This window comes from Siniperca chuatsi, linkage group LG12 (assembly GCF_020085105.1).
Source record: "Siniperca chuatsi isolate FFG_IHB_CAS linkage group LG12, ASM2008510v1, whole genome shotgun sequence".
Classification (NCBI taxonomy): Eukaryota; Metazoa; Chordata; class Actinopteri; order Centrarchiformes; family Sinipercidae; genus Siniperca; species Siniperca chuatsi.
The window spans coordinates 15,125,803-15,152,350 of record NC_058053.1 but is presented as its reverse complement, the minus strand read 5'-3'; the positions used below and the strand labels follow the sequence as shown (position 1 = coordinate 15,152,350).

Genomic DNA, 26,548 nt, shown 5'->3' with positions numbered 1-26,548 from the left:
ACACAGGCTACCACAATGCACTTTTTTAAATTAAATATACAGTACTTTTCAACAGACATGCAAGGTGCACTGAAACCAAACTACATGCAACTTACATAAGGGTGATGTGGAAACTTCAGAACATATGAATGGAGAATGGACTTTTCAGCGAAGTAGGAGACTGTTAAGCAATTCAACTTTTGAAGCGAAAATATTTTTATATTCATAGATTCTGGATTTTTCAATGAGGGAGAAAGAGTAGATGTGCTTTTAAGAATTTTTAATGAGGTATTTTGACCTTTTTTTGTGACAAAACTAGATCAGACCAATTATTATTCAAAGCAGAGTATTTGTATAATGCATATTGTCTTAAAACATATCTGAAGAGAATCTTTAAATTATTTTCCTGTATATCTGTTCAAAAACGTCTTGATAAGGATCAAGGACAGTAAGAGCATTACAGACGCTGGCGCTATCCGAGTGTGACGTTACCGGAAGAGCTCAGGCTGCTCTCGCGATACATTTATACAGACGTGGGATTTTGGAAATCAAGGGTTGTGGCTGAGGGGTAAGTGACCACATAAAGTGATAGTGAATGGGTACAAAGCTGTTGTAAAAGGCATTTTTTTCTGACACTGCGAGGGACTTGTGCTCCGGTACAATGAAACGGCCTCGAAATAAACGTTGACATGTCTTCTGTTTACAGTGATATTTAGGTCCAAATATGGCGACGGTTGTATGTTAACGCAGGGCTCAGGCTATTCCATGGAAGCGACTGGAACACATAATCGCACTCTAATAACGGTTTTGCGTGACGCGTCTTCGTGATGAGCAGTTATATTTACAACACTTAAAGCGGTAGAAGTGTCAGCGGAGGATAGCTTAGGATGTCTCCCTCAGCCGCTTATTCGGACCAAAATAAATGGACCGAGAATTTAGCGTCTTTTATGATGACAGTGAGGTGTAAACAACCAAAGCAACCGCCCATCATCGAAATGCTTTGTCCAAATTTCTAGCTGTCCTTTCTCAGGACTTTCACCTTCACAGTGCCACTCCAACCGCCCGTTAGTCACACATTATATCAGCTCTGTACATTGGCTGAAATTAATTTATTCTACATCTTGTAGTACCCATAGTCTTATTTACAAACAGTTAACCCTTGTTACACATTAACACACATCTTTAGGTCTGATATTTAACTCCTGCTTGTGCTTTTTCCTGTTTTATTTCAGGGTGACAGAACAGGAATCCCTTACTATGAGTGATGATAAACCTTTCCAATGTACTGCTCCTGGGTGTGGACAGGTAAGTCATCTCTGTTATCACATATGTCACTTTGTGCCACTATATTAAATTAACCTGTATATAGACAGGCCTATGGCTGGATCAACCTGTTTCGGGGCTCCAGGGCCAACTTTTGCTGTTGGGCCCCTGTTGCCTCAAAGTTCCCATCAAGTACAGTGCACACTGCCCACTATAGGTGGCAGCTTCATTATATTTTGTACAGAGACCCAGAAACCAATCAGTACTGTTTTTCTGTATGTCACTTAGTTTGCGGTAATTGTTGAATGGATGAAACACAACTTGATTAAAGAAAATGCACCAAGCACAGCACTATGTGAAGTAAAATATTAAAGTAGATAGGACCACCAGATTATGTAACAATGCCAGACCCAGTTGATTTTGTTCTTTAGTGGTACAGATTCCCACACAAATTTACAAGTAATCAAATTATCAAAAAGCAACTGACATACAGTGAACCTGGGGGCCCCTGGAGGTGATATGGCACCACGGGGAAGTTGCTTGCTTTGCCCGGTTGGTCATTCAACTTGGACAAGTCCATAGCCAGGATATGCTACTTCAATATGCTGAAGTCATCAGTCCAAGCAGTCAACCCCTCAAACCTCCAAGATAATTTTGAAGAGACATGAAAGAATTCTGGAAATAATTGTTAATTTGCATGGTTTACCATGTTGAACTTATTCAGCTGCTCTTACATGTTGTAATTTATTCATTTCAAAACAGTTACATGTCCCAGAGTTTTCCCCACATAAACGTCTAAAGAAAAGTTTTCTCCACACTGCCAGAAATTAATTTCTAGAAGAGGTATTGTTGTGTTTATTCAGTAATGTATTTCTTATTTATTTATTTTTTTTGGCCTAAAAGGCATCAGGTAGTGAGTCTTAAAAGTGCTGGTAACATCCTTTGAAAAACTCACTATGAGTTTGAATTAAGTATAGTATAAGTATATTAAGTAAGTATAAACTGAACTTCAGATCCCCAAAATCCAAGAAAAAATGTGAGACAAAATGAGTACATGACCTCTGTGTTCGCAATGTCAACTAAAATCCTAAATTCATGAAGATTATAATGTTCAGTTTTTGTTGATACCGATTTCGAGAGGTGTTTCTAACATTAAGACTACCCTCATTAATATGTAAATGTGGACAAAATGACACTGTCATAACTGTCATTGCTCCATGTGCCTGTAGCACACATTTATATTTCAAGCTTTTCATAAGGTGCAGCAACTAATGTTAAGTGTTTGTTAAAATTGTCTTAAGCTGAGCAATGACAGTAAAGATGTTTAAAATGGCCGCCTGCAACTAACAGAAGACATGATGTTTGTCGAACTTTAGTTGCTGCATCTTTATTAAAAGCTTAAACTATAAACAGGCGCTGCAGATCTTATCCATGCTGATCCTGTCTCATTGTCCTATCTGTTTTCGTTTTTGAACTTACATAGAGATTTACAAATGAGGATCACTTGGCTGTCCACAAACACAAACATGAGATGACCCTGAAGTTTGGCCCAGCAAGGAATGACAGTGTCATCATTGCTGGTAAGTGCTCTTGAAATTGAGATATTTTGATGTAAATTGATAGTTTACATTACTGTCTTTGTACTGAAAGTTTTCCTCCACTGCAGACCAAACCCCTACACCTACCCGCTTTTTGAAGAACTGCGAGGAGGTTGGACTCTTCAATGAACTTGCAAGTCCGTTCGACCATGACTTCAAAAAAGCAACTGAAGATGACATTAAAAAGGTTGTTGTTGTTGCTGTCAAACTCCTTGTCAGCAGATCATCTAACTTCTGTTTGTCCCATAGTTAGCTATCTCTGATCTGTTTTATTCAGATGAATTATTCTTATTTTTCTGTAGTTACCATTGGATTTGTCACCGCTTGCAACACCTATCATACGCAACAAAGTTGAGGAACCCACAGCTATGGAGGCACATCGAGATAGCCCTCTGCCTCACCCCGAATCTACTACGAATGATGACAAGGTAAAGCCTTTGAATGAGCTGTTTCTGGTACTTGTGGTAATCACAGAGAGTTTACAAGGCTGTCATGAAGAGTGAATGAAATATGTTCTCCTGCTTCTGTAATTGTCAATTTACTCTGAAATTCATATTCCACTGGTATGAATATTAATTTAATAAGTGATTAACTTATTTGCTTGTTTCAATTTGACTTTGTCTCAACTTTCAATGATAATATTTGTGTGAAAAAATACTAAAAGTACTGCACAAAATTATTATCTATAGAAATTCAGGGGATATATGAGATTACTTAAAATTTATAAAAAATGTTCCATTTGTTTAGCTCTTTTATTCCTAATTTTGAGAAGAAGACAGTGAAATTTGGCCATCATTTTATTATAATAAGTCATTTACTTAAGAAACTGGTGTTCATTAAACACTTCCTGCAGCTAAGGTCTTGTATGATGTTTTCAGGACTTATCTTTGCAGCCAGCCTCACTGCCAACATCCACTATAGTCCATCCTGCATCTCTCCAAGTTCCCAATGTACTTCTAGCAACCTCAGAGGCTAATGTTGTAATACAGCAAGCTCTCCCATCACCAACATCTAGCTCTGTTATTACCCAAGTCCCATCCACTAATAGGCCAATAGTGTAAGTAACTCAAAACGTCCATTTTTAAAACTCATAGTTTTATTAAGTCATCTTTGTTTTTATTTTTTATATTTGTGCAGTTTTGTCTTGGTGAGCTCATATTTCATGAAGCATGTGCTTGTTTTGTGGAATTTTTAATTTTGGCTGTAGACCTCTTAAGTCCCGTCTTCAAGAACAACATCAGGATTGCTCAAATATGAACTTATAGCTCCAGTTCAGTGATGAAGTGCTCAAATGTTGCTGGCATGTGGCGTAGTAGATACCTGCTCATGTTTGAGCTGTAGAGAAAGATGAGTCAATGAAAAATGCATTGTGGATTGGAGTATAGTGAAGCACAAGCTAGCCAGATGAATATGTGTACATGTGAAATATCCATTATAATCATCAACTGCTTGTGAAACAAAGCACATCTACAGTAAGTTTCATAGGTTAGAGTTGAGGTAAATTGTTAAAGATCTGTCAAAACAATTATGTTTGTGACGCATGAACACGGATTATGAAATTATCATTCTAAATCTGTGTTCAGCGGAGTCTCAATGGGCCCATACCTCAGCAATTAAGCTGGTTAAGTGAATTTTTTTATCCAAACCCACTAAAATAATTGACAAAGCAATGATAAAAAAGGACCCAGTTTATAGAAAAAAATAATTTTTCCTTTAATGTTTTTGGTAGTAAAATAACTGCTTCAGAATGAAAACAATTATAAGACGTTATAGCCCAGATGCAACTTTAAAGAAAGGTTTACACAGTTAAAAAATATCCTGTATTTAAATGAATGTTTGAGAAGCCAGACACAGATGATTTGGTGATAATCCCAGGTGTTTTACCAAAACAGAAGTCCATGTCTGGGCAAGACTGATGTCACTTATGGGGTCTAATGTGAATAATGTTGCTTGAACCTGTTATGCAACAGGTGTATTTTGAGTTTTGATTTTGTTTTAATTCCACTTTATTTCCATAAGTTGCCTGATTATGACATAATGTTGGTATATTAATAGCCATCCTTGTCTTTAATTTGTTACAGATTGTGTTTTGTGTGTTAGTCACAAAGATTTCTTTTCTCTCCCCCTCCAGCCCGGTGTCTGGCACTTTCCCTGTGCTCTTACAGCTGCCTAATGGCCAGACCATGCCAGTTGCTATACCTGCGTCTATTACAAGCTCAAGTGTACATATTCCAACTACAATCCCTGTGAGTGTTCTGCTGGTTCCAGTATGTTAATGTTGTGTTTCAGTGTGTTTGTGTTAAAGCAGAATTTTGAAATGAGATCTTTTCTTTAATTTGCTGACTATTTGATTAAAACCATCAGAGAATGAAGAATGCATGCGGTGACCTTTACTCACTGACCAAATGGGGATGTCACTAACAAGAAAATTAGTAAGAAAGTGTTTGTTGACAAAACAATCTCACCTCAAGGTCCATCTAATAGCTGTTCTAGAGCTTTCAGTCATATCACATGATCTTCATCAGCAAATAGAGTTAACTCAGTTGTCATGGGACTGTAGATGTTTATGTCATTTTTTCCCCCTGAGCACTTTAAGGCTGTCTCATTTCATTCTTGACCTTGAAAACAGCTGTTGACCAAACAATCTCCCCTCAAGGTCCATTTAGTAGCTGTTCTGGAACTTTCAATCAAATCGCAAAGCTCCAGAACAACCACTAAATCGACTGCTGTTTCCAAGGACAACCATGAACTAACTAATGAACCAAAGCATTTGATTTCTCAAGACGAGTAATTTTAGATTACTATTTTAGTCCAGGGTGTAGAATAACAAAACCACTGGCCTCTGTCGAATTACTTTATGCTTTGTTGGGCACAAGTTTACTCACATTTTAAAGTTGAAATGTTGTACGGACAATATGTTCACATGAGTAAAATTGAAGTCCTTCTAAAGTGACATTCAGACTACACTTATGCTGTGGCGATACATTAATACCACATTTTTTCTTTGCTTTACTTGGACAGAGGGACTGTTTACAACTTTGGCACCTCAGATTTGGCAGCCAATTCAGAGCTGTAGAGGTTGAGTGAAATAATGGACTTCAGAGTACAACTGTGTGTCACTGTGGCAAAGACACAGGATTTGGCTGAGGCACAGCAGGCTCCAGTCCAGGATACTTCACTGCTATTTGTCCTTGTACTATTAGAATCAATGCTCCTGATTTCTGGCAGAGCAGAAAGACGATGCTACAAATTTTTTGCAAACCAATTATAACTGCAACCCATGACAATGTCTTATATAGGAAATATGTTGTAAACGGAGGTCTTTTTTTATTTTATCTTTTTCACTCCCCCATGTGGAAGCTTGTCTTGTTGTTCAGTGTAGTCCTGATTGTCTGTGTGGAACGCTGAGCAGCAGATGATTATCTCCTGATGGCGGCACAGCAGGGAAAAAAACCTCTATTTTCCCAGTCTGTGGGGATTGGGAAGCCGTTGACAAGTAAAGGAGGGCAAAAGTAGATGGAGAACACGAGCCACCAGTGGGCCTCCCTTTCACTCAATCACCCCCCCCCTTCTTTCTCTCCCTCTCCAGCTCTCCCCACCTCCCTGGGTCTCATTGTCAGTGGCTGCGAAAGGAGGCCTGGCTCTGGCCTTCCGACTTGTGTCTCTCCATCCTCTCATCAGCTTCCCTGTCCATATGCTCTCACGCAGGCAGGCAGAGGTTCATTAGTGTGCACTCTGCATCTCCATGTGGCGCTGCCTCCACAAAATAACAGGCCATCCAACCTAATGAGGCTGAGATATGAGGAAACTCTGAGAGCCTGCCGTGGTTGTGTGTGTTTGTGTTGTGGGGGAGTGCTGCCTGCCTTTTTACTGCCGAAGACTAATTTTCTCTGTGCTGATCTGTCTCTGTGTCTCTGCCGTCAGCTTGTCAGACCTGTCACCGTAGTGCCTAATGTCCCCGGGATCCCTGGACCTCCCTCGCCACAGCCACAGCCCGTCCAATCAGAAGCAAAGCTGGTATTAATTATGTCCTCTTTTACATCAAATGTTATTTCCATGTTGAGTCTGTTATTTCCCACCTGAGAGAGATAATAACAACTGAAGTAATGAGTGAGCTTGACAATAAGCGAGCAGTTGCTTTGTTTGACCAGATGAGGGCGCTAGTGAAAGGCTGGTTGTGAAGTACTCCAAATACTGTGTTGTTAGATTTTTAATTACTGGATTTTCCCATTTAACATTTCTTTCAAATTTGATTACTTTTTACTGATTTATAGAGCCGCAACAATTAGTTGAAGAAAATTAACCGAATAATCGTTGTTGTAATTTTTTATACAAAATGCTAAACATTTGCTGGTTCTAGCTTCTCTTCTCTATAATAATAGTAGTAGTAGTAGTAACTTTATTTGTAGGGCACCTTACATGCAAAGATGCAGCCCAACATTCTTTACAAAACAGGATTAAAAAAAAAAAGTTAAATAATGTTAAGAAAGTAGAACAGGCATTTTTCGCCATTTTCTGACATTTTATAGATGATTAATGAATGAATTGAGAAAATAATCGACAGATTAATCGATAATGAAAATAATCGTTAGTTGCAGCTCCACTGATTCAGAATAATATTATATATTCCAAATATTTCTCTGTAGGGCAGTCATAGCAGTCTTGTAACCAAGTCCTTCTGTAGAAGAAGAGATAGTTGAAGGGCAGGGATATGAAGTGTTGTGAGGGAGATCAGTGGCAATGTGATGAAGCACGGATCACAGAACCTGTAAGTGTTCGCAGCATGCTCCGCCTGTGGAAATTAACAGATAAACTGCGGAGAGGAGGTGCGTGTGCTGGGAAGGAAGGATTGATCCTGACTGGCGAGAAGGAGGGAAGGGAGGGGGAGGGCAGGGGAGGGGGTTGTCGGGGATCATGGGGTACGGAGAGATGACAAACGCGGAGACAGCGTTGTGCTCAGCACGCCGTCACCGGGACCAACCGGAGGGGGGCTACCAGCGAAAGCCAGCTGGGGGCATCCTGGCACACGCTCAGCGAGGCACATTAAGTCGGCCTCACCCTGCATGGAACCTTTTGTTCAGCAGAATCTTGTCTGACCTGCATCTCCCCCTCTTACTCCCGGTGCTTCCCACCGCACTCAGCTCATCAGCAAACACCTAATGAGCCCGCGTCAAAGAAAACAGACCCCCGCTCAACCTGCCTGCTCCCCGCCCCCACCCGGCTCTCAGGGGGCACAGAGACGGCACTTTACAAGGACTGATGATGCTGCAAAGACCACAATAATGATAATTAACTTGCTGAATTTAGAAGATTATGCTGTTAATTAGTTGCAAAATAAAGATAAGTAATATAGTAGCAGATGGTTGAATAACACCCATGAGATGGAGGGTTATTACACTGATGAGGTTTCCATGGCAGAGATGAAATATGAATCTGACTGGCTTTTCCCTCTTTCTATGGGCCATTCCAAGAAAATAATATCTTGTTTCTGCCAGAAGAGCTTCTGGAAGGGTATTACACGATAAACTAATTTGGTAGATAGATTGGTCTGGCAAAGGTAGTTGTTAGAATAATGTGGTCCTCTGTTTTCTCATGTAAATGTATTCCCTCTCACTTTGTTATTGCTTCGAAAGGCTCATTCACTTTCACCTTGTTTGCTCAGTGTTTGATACTAGAAGAATTGTCCTGTGAATCATGGACGCCAATATGTAGAGAAATATTTTCTGTGAATGGGCTATGTTTGTGTGTATCGTTTGCAGTCCTAGTCAATGTTCAGAAAAGTCCATTTTTATAGTTTGGGTCACATTATGTGCCGTGGATGTCCATCACCTTTGGTATCCAGATAAACATATGCAAAATAAATGTGAGGAGTGTGTTGCATGCTTGCATCAGACAGTTTAGGTTTTGCCTTGTGTCTTTGCAAGGTTATTTTAATTCTACTTTTTAAAATTAGTTCAAGTTTCTTCTCTATTACAGGATTTCTTCTTAGTGTCAGTTTTTCTTGACTTATTTGATTTATTTTTTAATTTTATAACCTTAATTCGGGGAGGAAATTAAATACCAAAGTACTTGTAGAATTCAAGGATGGTTATTATACTATGTGAAATAGCCTTCATTATTCACATAGTCTAGTAACCATCCTTGATAATAATGTCAGCGGTGATACCTCTCTTCTTGTTCTCTGCTGACTGCTCTAAACTCAGTAGCTTCATCGAAGCAAGATGTTGCAGTCTGTTCACTAACTGCTTAATACTCATGCTAGGTCTGGTGCTGTTGGCCATCTTTAGGCACCACTTTTTTCAACTTCTTTCTGCACACATCTTTATAAGACGTTGAGGTATTTTTAGGTAATTTCTTTGGTCTCCCATTTCATTTCAAGTTCTCAATAGCTGTCAAAAGACTTCTGTTAGTTTATGAAAACATTTGGGCCTCATGCTTACTTTGTTTTAGTCTAATGAAAGATTAGAATTGAAGGACCTGATTTGAATTTCAGATCATTTTCAGTTTTAATAAAAAAAAATTCTAGTGTTTCATTTGATTTAACAGTTGTTTTTTTTATTGTAGTTGCAGTCTTTGTTAATTATAATAACCTTGTTTGTCTGTCACAACTAGGTTCATTGCTAAGGTGGAAATCATTGTTTAACAGCCAGTGAAAATAAATTTTGTTATTCTACTACTTACTTACATACTTACATACATACATACATACATACATACATACATACATACATACATTTTATTGAATGATAAAGGATGAAATAGCAAAAATGGTCTGCTGTCAGCATGAGCTCCTTTTTACTGTTTTTACGTAATTGAATATAGTTTTCCTCTTGTACCAACCATTTCTTTGGATGAGCATGTCATGACTGTTTTCCCTGTGCTGAACTCTCTTACCAGAAACTGAAAGCCACGTTAAGCCAGCAGCTTCCTCAGGTAACCAATGGAGATGGTGGTGAAGTCCAGAGCAGCGCTGTAACCCACACTGCTGCTCCCACTTCCCCTGCTCCGACCCCAACCCCAACTCCAGCCCCAACCGCAGTCCTGACTCCTGCTTCGGCTCCTCACCTGCCTACGACTGAGGAACCCTCTCCCCATTCCCTTCAGCAGCCAGCCACCTCCACCACAGAGACACCTGTAAGTATTCACAGCTACAGTATAGGGACCTACTTGTGCTTACAAGCCTTTTGTAAGCACAACAGCCTAATATGGCAGTTGTTTGAACGTGATGTTAAGAAGACCTGAAGCTGGATTTGATTATGTTACATCTTTCTGTGTGTAAACTCACATATCAAATGGGTTACTATGTAAAATTACTTTTCCTGATCATCATGTAAAGGCAACTATACTGAGTTCATAATGTGATTATTGACAGTAACCACACCAGTTCAGTTACTCAGTGTGCAATATTCAGTGCTGCACAGTGATGTCAGCAGCACATTACAGATGTGGTGGTGGTTTTGTTCTGTTATTGTTTTTATATTATTATGGTTATTATTATTATTGTTATTATTGTTGTTGTTGTTATTGTTCAGGCTTCCCCAGTGCCCCCTCCGCAAAACCCTCCAAGCACAGGGGGTCGGCGGCGCAGAACCACAAGTGAAGACCCCGATGAGAAACGGCGCAAGTTCCTGGAGCGTAACAGAGCTGCAGCCTCTCGCTGTAGGCAGAAGAGGAAAGTGTGGGTCCAGTCTCTGGAGAAGAAGGCTGACGACCTCAACTCCATGAACGGACAACTACAGGTGCTCTTTTCCACTTCCCCTCAGCCACTGAATGTAACAACAGCTACGTCAATGTGTCGGTTTGTGTATGTATGTATGTATGTATGTATGCATGTCTATTTATGTTTATCATTGTGTGCTGTTGGTGTAAGCGTGTGTACACAGACTTTTCCCTCTTCTGTGGTGATGAAGTCATTAAAGCCGATTAGGAAGAGCTGCCGTGTGACAGCAGCGGTGTGTGAGCCCTTTACTCGATATGTCCCTGTCAATAAAGATGTATCCTCCAGATGTCAGCCGCACACAAGCGTGTCTTAGCTTCTGTCTCAGCAGTTTACTGAATGGCCTCAAAAATCTCTTAGGGAAAGGTGTCTTTTTGAACCTTCATTTTGCTGGAAGCAATTAGGATCTGATGCTGACAAGTTCGAAACAGTTCATGTATCTGCTGTCTCTGTTGATAAGTGTGAGCCGGGGGTGCGGCACATCGGTGTTCCAGACAATTAAATGAGATGTGGTGTTTATTTGCTCACTGTCTTATTTTTCTATGAAAGCAGAGTAAGATGTGGATGGTGGAGGAGGGGACAGACGGCAATTGAAAATAAATGCGTTCGTGGCGTTAATATCGGGTTCAAAAACAAGTTATCACCACTTGTCATGGGTGCGCTTGGTGAGATTTAATTTAAATATAGTTGGATGAAAGGGGGAGGATAGGTGTGTGAATGGGGTTATAAACAGATCGCATCACTGTTAACTACAAAGAAGGGAACAACATGTGGCAGAGAATAAAAGAGGCGCTTTATATGAAAGCATTAATCAGCAGTGCAGTTTTTGTTAAAACCCCCATGCTGACATGGCCCAGCTGATCAGTGAAACTGCCTCTAATGATGCACAATTATTTTAACATCATCCTTAACTGGCTTTTTAATGAGGTGTCAGACCAGGCAGCTCACAGGGCTTCCAGCATCACCCAAGGCCCATTTGCTCAGTTTCGATTCATTTACAAAGTTAGAAACAAGTTTAACTCTCAAAAGTCCAGTTTAGTCCGGTTTAAAATTTTAGATGTGATGCAGTTTGACGTTACTGTTGCAGTAGCGTCAGTGGCAGTATTACTGTCATGGTTTTTCCTTCATGTTCTGTGTAAATGCATTTGTAAATCAACCAAACACTTTGTATTTTCACCGCTAAGCTGTAAAAGTAGTATTCTTTTTTTTTTTTTTCACATCCAATAATGAAACAGCATTTTGGCATGGATGTTGACATTTCTGACTTTTGTCTACAAGTCTATCTTGTGGGCTTCCCTGTAGCGGAGTGGAAGGTGCATTTTTAAAGGAACGCCGGTGTTTATATTGGCTGCAACTGGCAGCAGACATGGTGGAAGCGCAGTGAATATGGCATTGGCTACATGTGATACATACGCTCCTTCCAGCTGTGTTTAAATCTGTCTTACAATAGCTTAGCCCTGCCAACACCAGCAAGACTAAACAGATGGAATCAAATAAATTGGCTGCTTTTAGACTAATAGATTAAGCCGCCCATAGTCCTTTTAAAGGAGAAGAGAAGGAGCTTAAATCTGCCACTGGGTGTTCCGCGGGCCCCTGGCCGCTCTAAATCCAGTTAAAGTCACCTTCAGCGTAATGTGGCTCCCTTTTACGACATGCAGAAATCCTCAGCTCCCATGGGAGCTGTAATGACACAAGAGTGTAAATCTCAGCAGCATCTAAAAAGTTGCACTGACAATCTGAACAGATCACCTCTGACAAATGTGCGGGTCGGTAGCCAGTGAAGGCCCATAATTATTGTGCAGGAAAAACATAAATGAAGAAGTGCATCATACTTTATTCTGAATTCATTCATTATGTTGTTACCTTTCCCTGTGTGACCCTGTTTCTCGTGGGGGGAAATGAGTTTATCTGCAGTAATGTAGTGGTCGTCTGCTTACTGTGCAAAGGAGGTCTTGAGAATTTATCCCGGTGATCCCATTAATAATTGGCATTAAACTCCCATGGTGGATAAAAGGTACAGCTATTCATGTAGAGAGGGCACAAAGCCACATTCAACATGCAGGTTTTGGGATGTATTTTTACTTGTGTTAATATGTGGCTTGGGATCCTGTTCAGACTTAAGTCTTAATCTAGCTACCTTGTTTGAGTTTCAGACTAGAGCTAGACCGATAAGTCAGGCGGGCCGACACATTTGCCGACATTTTCTTTTTGCATATACTTTAGTATCCGTTTAAATGTGGGCCAGAAAGTAATTAAAGCTAAAAATATTTTTGAGATAATGTAGAAACATTGTCATCACTACATAGTTGGTCCACCAGAGTGCACTAACACGTTAAACGTGTAAAATGCCCCGCTCAGTACATAACTTGGTCACAATTCTTTAAAAAAAAAACAACTAATTTTAAGTGATCCTTAAAAAAATGTTTGTGTTCCATATGTTATATGTTTATTTAAAAACAAAAGACTAATGGCCAATACATTGTTATCAAATTTTTGTAACTCTCAAATATCAGTATCAGGGGCTCTATTTCAAACATAAGGTTAAAACTTTGTAATTAAATGAATAAAGGCTCTCATTGATATTTTAATTAGCTAAAAATCTGACCTCTATCTGGTTTTGGAAAATCGTTTTTACAGATTTGAACTATATGCACATGTCGTCTGTTTGTCTTCCTGTTATAATCTGACATACTGTATGTTCCAGAGTGACCATTTTATTGAGTGCTGTTGTGTGTCTCCTCTCTCCCAAAGAGTGAAGTCACCCTGCTGAGAAACGAAGTGGCTCAGCTGAAGCAGCTTCTTCTGGCTCATAAAGATTGCCCTGTAACCGCCATGCAGAAGAAATCTGGCTATCACAGTGAGTAATGCTCCATTATTCTCAGCCCGAGGCTTCCAGTGAAACGCGTGTAAAATGAGCTCCAGCTAACCACTAGAAGGACATGTCTCACTTAAGGCCAAACAGAAAGAGCTATTGACATAGAAGATCCCTATTTTTTTTATTTATTTATTTATTTTAACTTTGCAAAAGTTTAGATATTTATGGACAGTGTTGTTGCAGACAAATTCTCACTGGCGGCATTGTCCGAGTCCTTTCAAGAGGCCACAGGTGGTATCCACAAGACAGAAATTGTTTTCTCCTCATATGACACCTAAATAAACATTTGTCAGATGAAGCTAAATGTCTGCAGAAACCAAATGCTTGCTTTGTCAAGAAATGGATACGAAAGCACGGTCTCTTTTTGCAACGCCTACATATGGTAATTAAAATGTAACTTGTAATGTCCTCAGCTTACATACAATGATCATCTTTATAAATATTTGAATATGCAAGAGGTTCTGCCGTTTGCAACCTCTTCATTTAAATTTCCTCTTGTCAGCCCGTACAGTGTCGTCTCCATGCCAGTTCTTGTTCATCACATGGTCTCATTTTAGAATTATATCACCAATATTTCTTCGTTTCCGGAGACCTGGGTTTCTGTCATTCTGATTTTTTGGTCATAACTCCCCTTCCCTCACAGATGAGCCAGTATGCAACGAGAACAAGTGTGCTCCAAGCCACTTCTCCACTGTGCTCTAAACGCCTCCGCTGACTTGTATTGACAATGATTGCCTCTGAAATGAGTCCATTAAAGCAGCAAGCTTGACAAGACTGCAGAGCATTCTCGTTGTGGGGTGTCCACCAAGCTAGGCTGTTCATTATGTATCCCTTATTGCTAACCATCCCACTGACACGCGTCATGTGAATTATGGGACTGATGGTTTCCAGGCTAGAGTGGGCTGTCAGAGCCAGGTCTCATTTGGTATCGTGGATTGTTTTTAAGCAAGATCCGCAGATGAATTGGGTCATCTTGCTCATGTGTTTGCAGAGGACGTCTGTCTTGTGTTTCTAGACCTTTTGTGAAGGATGACATTTGGAGCACTTTTTACCCTGTTTGGGAAAATATAACCTCATCCAAATACCCCCAGTTCATCAGTTTGGCTCATGATGACAGGTGGGGTAGGTGTTTGCCGAGCAGAGAAGGAAAGCCAACTAACGTGAGGGTGAAAATGAATGGCAGAATGAAATAATCCAGCGGTTCCCAACCTTCATTGTCTGATGTACCCCCACAGCCCAATCAGATGAGCTTGAGTACCTCTTCATCAACACCACTCATCATGTTCCAAATGTGTTCATTTGAACTGATTTTAACTGGATGTTGTTTGACACCACTGATCATATAAAAATGGATATTGTTACAATATTTATTTCATACAATTGAAATGTCAATGTTTTGGTCGGTTTGGTCAAGTTTGCATTTGTACTACTGCCACTTAGGGTGGTAGAAGCTGGACAGTTTTCTAGCTATTTCAGCTTTTTATCCATTACTTCTAGCTATATATTTCACATTTTATCTTCTACTGTGAGCTTTGTCACTATTTCAAGTAGTAAAATAGTTACTACTATTACAGTTACCTATTTGAACTGTTAATTCATTACTTTCAGCTAACTGTTTAACCGTCTCTGCTTTCTTGTTAACTAGTTTTCGCGCACCTTCAGTCAACATGCAATTTACAGGTGTTAACGACTGGCTCAATATTTTTAAATGAAATCGTAATTTCTGTTTTTTCAAATTAGCTGAGCTACTTCACAATCTTTGCCCGTCCCCCCCTGGCAACTGCGTGAGTACACCCTGGGGCACTAGTACCTCTGGTTTGGAATCACTGAAATAATCTATCTTGCTAATTAGTAAAGGATGTTATTTAATTCTGACTGATCCGTGGCCCTCACTCATGTAAAGGCCTCATCAAGCCCTCCATTTTCATAGTGTTACATATCCCGTAAGGCTACACTGCCCTCCAGACCTGGTAATATCCTTCATCGTCCTGCCTAGGCATAGCCATAGCAGGTGGGAGGAAATTACCCAAACTGCCCCACAAACAAGCCAGGACACGCTTTCACTTGGCACAACAAGCTGTCCATCTGCTTACAGCGAAGCCCACTTCAGAAACCAAGAGAGCAGAAAGAAGCTCTGGCTGTCCAGGGAACCAGAATTTCTGAGTATTATGATATATCAGCCAGCCGCTCCTTAATGTCGTTAGGAGTAATAATGCTCATTTGAACATGGAACAAAACCACCAAGCTGATTTATTCTGAGGTTGACCTTCTGCATAGTAAAACAGCAAGGCAGTTTATAGCGCTTTGACATTCACTTCCACTAAATCACACGGTCAAAGTCCAGTCAAGAAGGCGGATGAAGCCTCTAATGTGAAGACATTTGTATTGCACTTTAATTGCTTCCTCTTGCTATGGAATCTGTATTTACATTCTCAAATGCAAAACCCGGTCATTAATTACAAAGTGCCATAACAAGTGACTTCATATCATTAACAATATTAATTATCGCTGTGCTCCTTATTCCTTTACGAAACAGAGCATGAGAGTAGAGTCTTTTTTTTTTCCATCAGGATCCAATTAATTCAATGCAACTGCCTAACAGCTGGTGGCATTTCGACTCCAAGTCTTCCCTACTCTCCAGTGTGAGCATCATTAAAATCAGGTGCTGTAATCATCTGTCGCTGCAGTAGTTGGCAAGGTAACAAAAAACAAATGAGAATGCAGTTAGGGCTGGGAAACACTGCCACATGCCCCAGAATGTAATGTACCCTTATGATGTGGGTTTAAATTGACATTGGAGCTTTAATTAAAGGAAGGGGTGCAGAAGTAGCATTATGGGGATTAATGAAACGGTTTGCATACACCACATGCAAATAGCTCTTTTACATCTGATTAGGCCTACGTGACAAAGCTTTCCCGAGCCTTCCTGGATTATATCAGGTAAATGCTGTTAATTAAAACGGCAGGAAACAGCGATGTAAGAAAATCCAAACATTATAATGGTACGAGCTTCTTCAGCGGTTATTTTCTCATCTTTTCCAACACAGTCTCTGAGAAAGATGAGAGCTGCGAGGAGATGTCCGTCCCCAGCAGCCCCCAGAACGAGGCCATCCAGCACAGCTCCGTCAGCACCTCCAACGGGGTCAGCTCCTCCTCCACGACCCCGGCCGTCTCCGCCCCGTCCACCGCTGCCGCCGCCACATCAAACCAGAGCACAGAGGAGAGCCAGCCGCGGAGGGGCGCCACCCAGTCTCAGCCTTCAGGGAGTTGATCGTCCCAAACTGTGCCCGAGCGTCAACACTGGAGCGCTGTTGCCTCTTCAATCTCTCTAACAAACAGAGGAAAGGGATTCTCTCTCAGCTTCAGTTTGGATCGCACTGTTTTTAATTTATTCTTGATTGGTTTGTTTATGTTTGGTCCATTTTGTCCTCTGTTGGCAATGCTTTTAAAAATGCAATGTTGTTTCTGGAATTGTTGAAGACAAAAGAACAGGCACTTTAGGTGTAAGATGTAAAACACTTGGTTCTAAAATGTTTTTGTATTTGTGTGACTTATTTATTATCCCTACATATGTTTTTATTTGAAAGCGATCAGCCTGAACGTTGATCAGTGAATCGTTAGAGACATTACCAAAGTGTGTTGTAGCTCATTTATAATTAGTTAGCTTGTTTGTTTTCATGACTTTTCTAAGCACTATCTTTATGATGAACGTACATAAAGAGCAGTCACTTTTTTTAAATATAATTTGCTTTTTCCATTTTGCACATTTTGAGAGATGACGGGTTTACCTTTTCAGAGTTTGACAGTCCACATGTTAAGTACTGGCAGCTTTTTAACAGTAGATATGAATACTGTCACTATTACACAAATGTAAATGGCTGAATTAGATTTTAAATTTGACAACTTTTCTGTGAGATCAGCTGTAGTCGCATCGTGCAGTTTGAATGTTTGAGCTCACCTCTGCTTGTAAAAATAGTCTTATGGAGGTGAGCTGGTTAGAAATGCGTGTTATTTCATTAACATTCCATCTGTAGTCTGATTGTTCCTGAAGCAGTGATTGTAGGATTGCAGTACATTTTACACTACTCAATCATGGTGATGTTGACTTCATTCAGTGCCATTAATGTTTTTGTATAAATGACTTCCGTACATTTTTAATGCAGATTAGCCTGAGTTGATCGCTGTCCTCTCAGATTAAGGGTCTCATGAACATAGTTCCTCAGTAAGGAAATATCTTGCTTTGTATACTGTCTTTGCTTTATACGTGACTGTTTATAGCTTTAGTGTCTAATGCAGAACACGTAAGGACATTATGCTGTTTTCATGATTGCAATTGTAGATGACATTTTTAAGAAAACATTGTAAAAAAACAAAAAACAAACATCAATGATACATTGTATGTAATCTTTCTAGGTGTTATGTACTTTGTTTTTTTTATAGAATAGTCTGGATTCAGTAGCTGAGCCCTGTTGATCACATTAACGCTGTTAGCAGTTAAAAACTGATCTTAACAATCTTTCAGTCATTAGGATAGGCCTCTCCCTGACTCCATACATCGTCATGTAAAATTAAAGCATTCAGATGTGAACTGGAATCACGTCATGTATATTAGAGTAACACTACAACTGCTTGTAAGAATTGTGTGCATTTCATCATTGAAATAATAGTAGGAAGCAAATCACACCATGAAGTCACGTTCCCTTTTCTCTTAGTCTGTACTGGCTTACTACTGTGTAGTTTTACGAGAAGCTAACACATTGTTTTCTTGAAGTATGATTTTTTAAAATTTTACTGTTATGTGCTATCTGCATGAGATAATAATTCTCTGCGAGAATTTAACTGTTTATTCCATAATGTCTCAGCCAGATAAATATCATTAAACAAGTTGTTTCAACTTGAGTTGTGGCTCTAAGTTTATGAAAGCTTTGGTTATTTGTTTTTACCTTGGCTTAACTGCTACAAAGGGGTGTGATACTGTGTTGAAAGTGTACTTGTAACTTGTGAAAGTTCTGTATAAATTTGAATTGATAAGTTGTTGTAATAAACCTTTTAATATCTCTTTAAAATCCAGCTTTGCTTCCATTTAATTCTCCAGTCTGATTTCACCAGAATGAACTACAGATGGAAAAAACTCTGAATATGCGAATTGTCTAATAGCCAATAAATGGCTCTGTTATGTTTCTAACAATATGATGATAATTATTACATCATTAAATCGTTAAATAATGATAATGTGTAACATTAAATAATTATAATAATAATTTTAGCAATAGTGGGCAAGCCCAGTCCTCACCAGGACAGTGTCTCATTGTAGCTTTGACATAAAACATTTCACACCAAACTGTATATTGATGTGAACTGAAGTGCCAAGACTAAAACTGTTGCACAAAAACATTTCTTGTGGTGTATTCTGCCACCTTGTGGACGATCTAGAGTTGACCATGTTTTTGATGAAATATTAGTCAAGTGGAGGAACTGACAGTTTCTGTACTTTCTCAAATATTTTACTACAACCACAGTGAATTTTCCTCATCATGGACGGATTTAGTGATTTTATCCTCACCCTTTCTATAATTGAGAACGTAGGCATTGGTAGAAGAAGTATTCTTTTACTTCAGTAAAACTACCCCAATTAAACAATATACCTCCTGCATTCAAAATGTTACTTAAATAAAAGTACAGAAATATTATCAGCACAATGTACTTAGATTTACATTAAAAATATGTTCATGCTGGAGCTAATTTTAACAACTTTATATACTGCTGGATAGTTTAATAAAAAATAATTCAATCATATTTTATTTCCTGATTATGTGTTTTTTGTGTAAAATCTTAATCTGCAAAGTAACTAGTAAATATAGCCGACAGATACATGTGGAGTAAAAAGTACAATATTTCCCTCTGAAATGTAGTGGAGTAGAAGTATGAAGTATCATAAAATGGAAATATTCAAATGAAGTACAAGTACTTCACAACTGTACTTAAGTAGAATACTTGAGTGAATGTCCTTAGTTATTGTCCACTGCTGATATTAAGAAGATTGCTGATTGCCATGGGTGCAATTATTTGGACCAGCCAATGAAAAATAAATTAGTACATTTACTGAAGCACTGCACTTAAATACAATTGTGAGGTCGTTGTACTGCTCTAAAATGGCAATCTACTGCTTTTTCTGTTCTATTCAATGTTAGTGTATTTTTATCTTCTACTTTTTTATTTTTTAAAAATCATATACATGTGTGTCTTTTTATATTGCCTTGTACATCTTTTATGTCTTGTCATTCTTATGCCTTATGTAAAGCATTTTGAAATGCCTCGCTGTTGAAAGGCACTATGCAAATACATGTGCTCTTGCTTACTGAGCCAACACTGAGCTGCCATTTGCATTTCAGCATAATATACACAAAACACAGCTGAAGTGGAGGAGCCCTGGTGATGCTGACGTAGCCAGAATATAAACATGTTCCTCATAACTGCAGCAGTAAACAGGTAGGCAACACATATACTGCTATGCTGACAAACGTCTCAGAGTGTGGACTGTTAACTGAGTGCAACATGGGATGATGTGGGCTTGGATACAATGACCTCTGTCTACTATTGTCATTGTTGATAAATAGTTGCCTGTTACAGTGACTGTAACAGGTAACTATCGACTTGTTGACTTAACTTGCAGTGCAACCTGCATCATCATTCTCAAGTTACACAACTGATTTCCATATGAACGTTGGAGCTGCTTCAAAAACACTGTGTAGTAATCTTCAGTTCTTCCATTTTAGTGTTACAGTAGTTTTTGTAAAGCAAAGAAAATGTGGCTCTACTGTATATTATGTCATACAAGTAAAGGAATTGTGTTTATATGGTAAACTCCAAGAAAAAGATTAATTCTTTTACTTAGAAGAACAAACTGCTCCAAGTTTGTTTGTTTGTCAATGACAAAATACATGCAGCTCAAACATGATTTGAACAGATGTTTGCACACACAGCAATAATATAATATGAATACTGCTTTGATTGTGAAAAGTCAGGGTTCTGAGCAAAGGTCGATCTGCATAATTCACAACTGAACGTTTCTCTGATTAATCCAGCAGCACCAGCTCTGAGTGTCCAGCAGGTGGCGTTACAGCCAAACCAATGCCTCAAATGTAAGTTACTGACTTGATGCATGTGTCTGCTTTTCATGTTTATATTATTCAGATTATTGTGAAGAGGACTCACAAAGACGTAGCACTTCTTTGTTAATTGAGGAAAAAGAGACAAGCTTCACAAATTGAAAAAAACCCCACAAAGTGGATTCAGTTTTTTACTAATTCAATTTGTGTAATTTCTACATGAAACTATATGTTTTCTATAAAATGTCATCATCACGTGGAGTCAATGAGAATTAGAAACCTTTTAGTCATTTAGTGTTTTTTGTTTTACAGAGACCAAATTTGCCCGCCAACACACTGACGCTCCCTAACGGTGCTTAAGTAGGGCAGCCTTGATTAGCTGCTGATCACAGAGGGAGAATTGTAAATGTTACTATGTAGGTCACAGCATTCGCAAATAATAACACTTTTGGCTTGATGCTATTCATTTACAAAGCTGGAACCAAATGATGCTACAGTACGGCTCTGCATCTTTGAAGTTAAATCAAAGGGGGAGAGAAAAAGCGGAGCATCACAGGGATATTTTTCTGTTCTTTTTCACCTCCACATGCAGACTATTAATTTTGATTGTTTGATTAATTAAATTCCCCCTGGCAAACAGCTCTGCGTTATTCATTATTCATTCCATAACGATTTCAATGTTAATTTGATGAGGTTTTCATTAATGAATGCATGGCGTTTAGAGGTATCACCATTTTCTGGCAACTGCAGCAGGAAGAGAAGCTTTTAGACAGACAGCAGTGTCCCGTGTGGTGAACACGATCCACACATATATTGAGATAAAAAGCATTATAAATGAACTTGCTTTTTCCACTTCCGACACACAGCAACAGTCTCCATATTTCACAAAATGATGAGCCACACATGGATGTGTAGCTATCACATACGGCAGAGGCTAATTGGGAAAGAATGGCAACAGAAATAAAGATGGCCAACGTACTAGTTGGGAGTCTCTCTTTTTTACCCTCTGGATAAATAAGCAGGATAATAATGTGGAGCTGATCTGCTGACAGGCAGGCTGCTCCAGCTGTTCCCATAATTCGACAGGTATTACGCTTTGGCCCTTAGCAGCCTGCCTCAGCAGACTGGCACTTAATTAGGCAAGGATTAAGGCCAAATAGCCTCATTTACGTGAACTGTATCATAAATACAAACCGGCTACCCTTTTTCCTTCAGGGGGCATCAGGGGTAAATTTGAAAAACACAGAGGTTTGCTGAAAAGAGGGCGCTCCAGCCCTTAAACTCCAGATTTCTCAACAATGAGGGCTCTTTCCCCCCTGCTGAGGGGTGCTGTTTTTGAGCACACGCTTTAACCCCTCGAATCCAGGGAGACAGAGATAAAACAGCTTGATTTACATTTAATTCAGATTATGTAAATACACTGGTTGTGTCCCACATCAAACAGGGGACACAATGCAAGCTGCCTGCAGCACCCAGCAAAGATGGCCTCCATTGTTATTCAAATTTAAGGAATAAAATTTTTCTTTCATACATGGTCCGGACATTTAATTGAACTCTTGATGAGATATAATATGTTCTCTCTACAAATACTGATAAGCGCTCATTATTTTCACTTGGCAACCTCCACATACTATCATACTGAGTCTGTTTGCTTTTGCTCTTGATTGGAGGGCGACTGGGTATCTGGCTCTGCCACCAGGGATGTGCATCTATTTAATAGTATTATAGGGGTGTATCAGCTCAGCTTTCACATAGTGCACTGCACGGATGGAGGCAAATCCCCAGTGGGCAGGTGCACGTGCATCGAGTGAGCTCGACTCTGCCAATCCCTCCCCTGGGCACTTGCACTCCACTCCACGGTGCGTCTGGAAGCACCAGGACATCTCCTCCATTAGTCTCCTCCTGACATTAGCATGCATGAAGGTCTATTCATGGCAGTGGGCCTCTTACTGTATGTGCAGGTCATCCTCTATTACTCAATTCTGTTTCCCATGCAAATTTGCTTATTTTGTTATCAATATTTTATTGTGGTTCACTCCACTCTCTATGCTGACATGGATGGATTATGAAACAGCGGGACCCTGGACACAGACATGTAAAAGGCCCCCTACCCCTCTTCATAGTAGCAAGACACCCAGTCTGAAGTAGGCGTGACGTGGCAAGTCATTCTGCATCATTTGCGTGTTTGTAGTTGTTTTACATCTCTGTGGTTGTTTTGTGTCTTTGTGGTCATTTTATGTGTCTCTTTGTAGTTGTTTTGCATCTTTGTGGTTGTTTTGTGACTCTGTAGTAATTTTGCGTCTTTGTGGTCATTTTATGTGTCTCTTTGTAGTTGTTCTGTGTCTCTTTGTAGTAGTTTTGCATCTCAGTGTGGGCGTTTTGCATCTTTGTGGTCGTTTTTGTGTCAGTAACATTTTGTAGGTCCCCTGGGCCTGTGCCCAGTAGACCTATTCAGTAATCCATCCATGTATGCTGATGATACAAGGCAGCACTTTGTGGTAAAACCAGGAAGAAGAGCTGGGAGTAGCCGGCAGTTTGGCTCTGAATACTTGTATAAAAATAGCAATACTACAGTGTAGAAATACTCCTTTACTCCACCTTTAGTTCTGCATTCAAATCTTACTTAAGAACAACAAGAATATCAGAAAAAAAAAAGTAACAGTTGTTAGATAAATGTAGTGGAGTAGAAGTAACACACACACACACACACACACACACACACACATTTATACACAGAATATAATTTAAGCCTTTCTAACACATATTCTGTAATTCAGAATAATAATTATTCACCTCTGACTCACAGAAAGTCATTCATTCTCTAATCTTATTCTTTTTGACTCAGCTGGCCACCTTGAGCCCACTGTATGTTGTCTGCTCATGTTGAGAAAAATGCTTCCTGGTTTTCCTACTATCCTAATAGTGGCCTCTGGGTAATTTAACATTTCCCATTCTCAAAATGTTTTATTTGAATCATTTCTAGGTGCTTGAAGAGGTAAAACTATACAGTATTTTGCAAGAAAAAAGCAAAGATTAGAGAAGAATCCAAAAAATATAATTGAAAACATAATTTGTGTAGCAGAATACATTTTTTGTTTATTTATTTTTTCCTAACACAGAAATCATCTTGTGATCCCTTGTGGAGGTTTTCATCCTCAGGATGGGAACCACTGCACTGGAGCACCAAATGTGTATTAATCCGCAGCTGAAAATAATCCCCAACAAATACACTATTTACTTCTGTTTGAGTAACATTTGCTAAAAACTACAGTGCCCAGCAGTTTTAGGAAATTACTGAACCTGTTTTAGAGATACTTTATGTTTGTGACCTGTTTTTAAATATTTACATCTTCAGGAGGAACAAATGGGCTGAGAGCCACAGACAGGGTAGGAAAGTCAAAGAGAGTTGAGAGAGGGACATTGTTGATTTTTGTATCATGGAATTTGTTGAAAGTAAGAAAGATATATTGAATATCGCTAGCCTCTTTTAACTTAAACTATCCACATGTTCTCTGCTCTAGCTTCTATTCTTTTTCTCAAGATGAATCACCAAAGCTGCTGTCTTCTCCACTGACATTTCTTTGTTTATGACAGTATTAGAAGACAAAACTGTCTTGATGTTTGTTTCTGTTTCATAATTCATAAACATTGATTCAGTGATGACAGCAGCAGTGGAATTGTCTTCTGATCTCAGCGTGAGGACAATTTATTTTTAAATTATTTCAAAATGTGCTGTCGAGGTGCCTCAGAAGGTGTCTGTTAACTGAAGTGTTGATTGACCTTTTGCTTCAACATGCTTACACGAGGGAATCTTCTTCACTAACTGCTGATCAGTACAAAGCCTTATTGATTGTCAGACACTTCAGCAGGGATCTGAGGATTGATTTCTTCTAGAGAGTTGTCAACAGGAATTCTTATTAAATGCAATAATTACCTTATTTATATGCATTAATTCAAAAGTGTTTACTGAATTATTTTATGATCATGTTTAAGAATAATTCCTCGCTTCATGTTCTGCATGTATAATGAAGCTGTGCTCTTTCAGAAGCCATAAAACACCATCAATGTGCTCTTGACATTGACTTGCAGTGTCGACGCCCATGTCTGTGCCCCCACCACCACCACCCTCCCCCTCTGCTCCCTGACCAGTGTTACTTATTGCTCCTGTATCATTGTAGGCACAGTTGTGTTGATTTATTGGCTCTGCAGCGATCTTGATCCCCCTCATTAGCTCCTTCATTACGCCGTCGATCATTTCATGGTGGGCCATATTGTTGAGTTTTATTGAGCTGGCTCTGAGAATATTCTTGTGGTCAGTGGTTATTACGATAGATTCCTCTTTTTCTTATATTTGAGCTTCCGTTTTTTTAAGTTTGGTTGGTTCATTTCCTCAAGTGCAAATTTTGTACTAATTTATATAAAGTTATTTATTTTTATAACTTCTGTGTCTCCTTGCTGTATTTGTCTCAATACACTTTATAGTTACTATTTATGTTTGGTGTGTATAGTATTTAGTCATTTTAATTAGTTTTTGTGTAGTAGTTGTGCTTAAAGGTGGGGTGTGTGATTCTGGAGAAATCCAATACCATGACAAATACCATGATATAGAGCGAACAACGACACAGCAAGTAATCTAACTAACATTAGCTAGGTTGTGGGTTAGCAAACCGTCACTACAGTTGCTGCTGTGACGCTAACAGCCAGAGAGGACGAGACGGTTTCCCAGAGCCAGCAGACCAGCTCCAGGCAGGATACTCACAACTCTGCTGCTACTATAGCTAACATCACAACAACTTGGTAAACTAGTAAGAAAGCTGAATATCCGCGGGAAAGTTATTTAACGTTATCTGACACACAAATCATGGCTGGAATGGTTTGAATAGTGTTGTGTGGCTCGGTCCGAGCCACTTTGTTTATTTCCCATTTACAGAGCCAGGGCTGTGTACAAACACCAGAGTTGTTTTTCAGTGGACACACTGAACAGACAGCTAGTGGACTGTGAGGAGATATTCACTGAATTTGACAAAAATATGTGTAATGGATTAGAATCACACACCCCACCTTTAATGAATATCGTAGTATCGTATTTCAGTTTTTTTAAGTTACTAATCTATACTGTGCATCTGTTCTTGTACTTCTGCTACTGTGATGCTTCAATGTCCCTATGTGTGATCAATAAAGTTTATTTTTATCTTACATTCAGAATATGAGGCTTTCTTTCAATAAAGGTTTTGTTCTTTTGTTAGCTCTACTAACAAGGAAGTGTGTATTAAATCTGCTCAACATTCATTCAACTAATCATTTAGTACTTCTATAAGGAGTGGGGGATGGTTTTAGTTCACCGTTACGCTTGAAGGGTGCAGCGCCACTGAAATGACCTTGTGGGATATAGGTGAGAATTTCAGATGCGAGTCAAAGAAATACAGTATGCAAAGCGCCCATTTTCTCCTGTCACTCTGAATTATATCAATCAAGACACTCTCTGCTGTTTTATTTTCCACTGAATTGTATTTTATGAAGTTAATAAATCTTTTCTTTTCATCAATAACCATAATGAGTCAGATGAACGGGTGTCTATCTATACATTCTCTCTTCCACAGTCTATGATTGTGCTACTGCGTTTTTATATTCATCATGAGCCATAAAAAATTTGGCATTTTTGTCACAACAGCTGTATCTTCCAATTTCTACAGCACTAACTCAAGTCAGTCACCCTTTAATGGGATTTCCATAAATTCTATAAATGGGTTTAAAACCAGCCTAGCCCTGATGTGGATTTCAAAAATCCTTATGTGGACTTCTGAAAATATGTTCAAGATGCACACAATTGAACAGAATTAGTAATGTCTCAGCGAGCTCCTGCGTGGTCTCACACCCATTTTCCCCAACAGTTAAGTCGCGGCTGAGCTTGATGAAGTTAATGGGATTACAGAAGAGGCTGCTAACCCAGAATTTAACTATTAAATGTTTAAGAGCAGCGCCGAGCTAATGAGGGCACTTCTCATCA

At 39.2% G+C, this 26,548-nt stretch overlaps 1 protein-coding gene across 7 annotated transcripts; it reads left to right on the top strand.

Annotated features, from left to right (window-relative positions):
• The first annotated feature begins 399 nt into the window (after positions 1 to 399).
• Positions 400 to 18,498, top strand: atf2 (activating transcription factor 2). Of its 7 annotated transcripts, XR_006380176.1 has the most exons (14): positions 400 to 547; positions 1,212 to 1,284; positions 2,726 to 2,822; positions 2,909 to 3,027; positions 3,143 to 3,268; positions 3,719 to 3,897; positions 4,972 to 5,086; positions 6,430 to 6,558; positions 6,765 to 6,857; positions 9,738 to 9,974; positions 10,373 to 10,579; positions 13,309 to 13,414; positions 16,003 to 16,094; positions 16,480 to 16,619. XR_006380176.1 is itself a non-coding variant. In XM_044217184.1 (13 exons), the coding sequence occupies exons 2-13, from the start codon at positions 1,237 to 1,239 to the stop codon at positions 16,701 to 16,703; spliced, it is 1,680 nt and encodes a 559-aa protein (XP_044073119.1). In that variant the 5' UTR covers positions 401 to 547; positions 1,212 to 1,236; the 3' UTR covers positions 16,704 to 18,498. The 7 variants fall into 7 exon arrangements, 6 of the variants coding, with proteins under 6 accessions (XP_044073119.1, XP_044073124.1, XP_044073122.1 ...); XM_044217184.1 differs by lacking the exon at positions 16,003 to 16,094 and having other exon boundaries at positions 401 to 547; positions 16,480 to 18,498; XM_044217185.1 differs by lacking the exons at positions 400 to 547; positions 16,003 to 16,094 and adding an exon at positions 562 to 635 and having other exon boundaries at positions 16,480 to 18,498.
• The last annotated feature ends 8,050 nt before the right edge of the window (positions 18,499 to 26,548 follow it).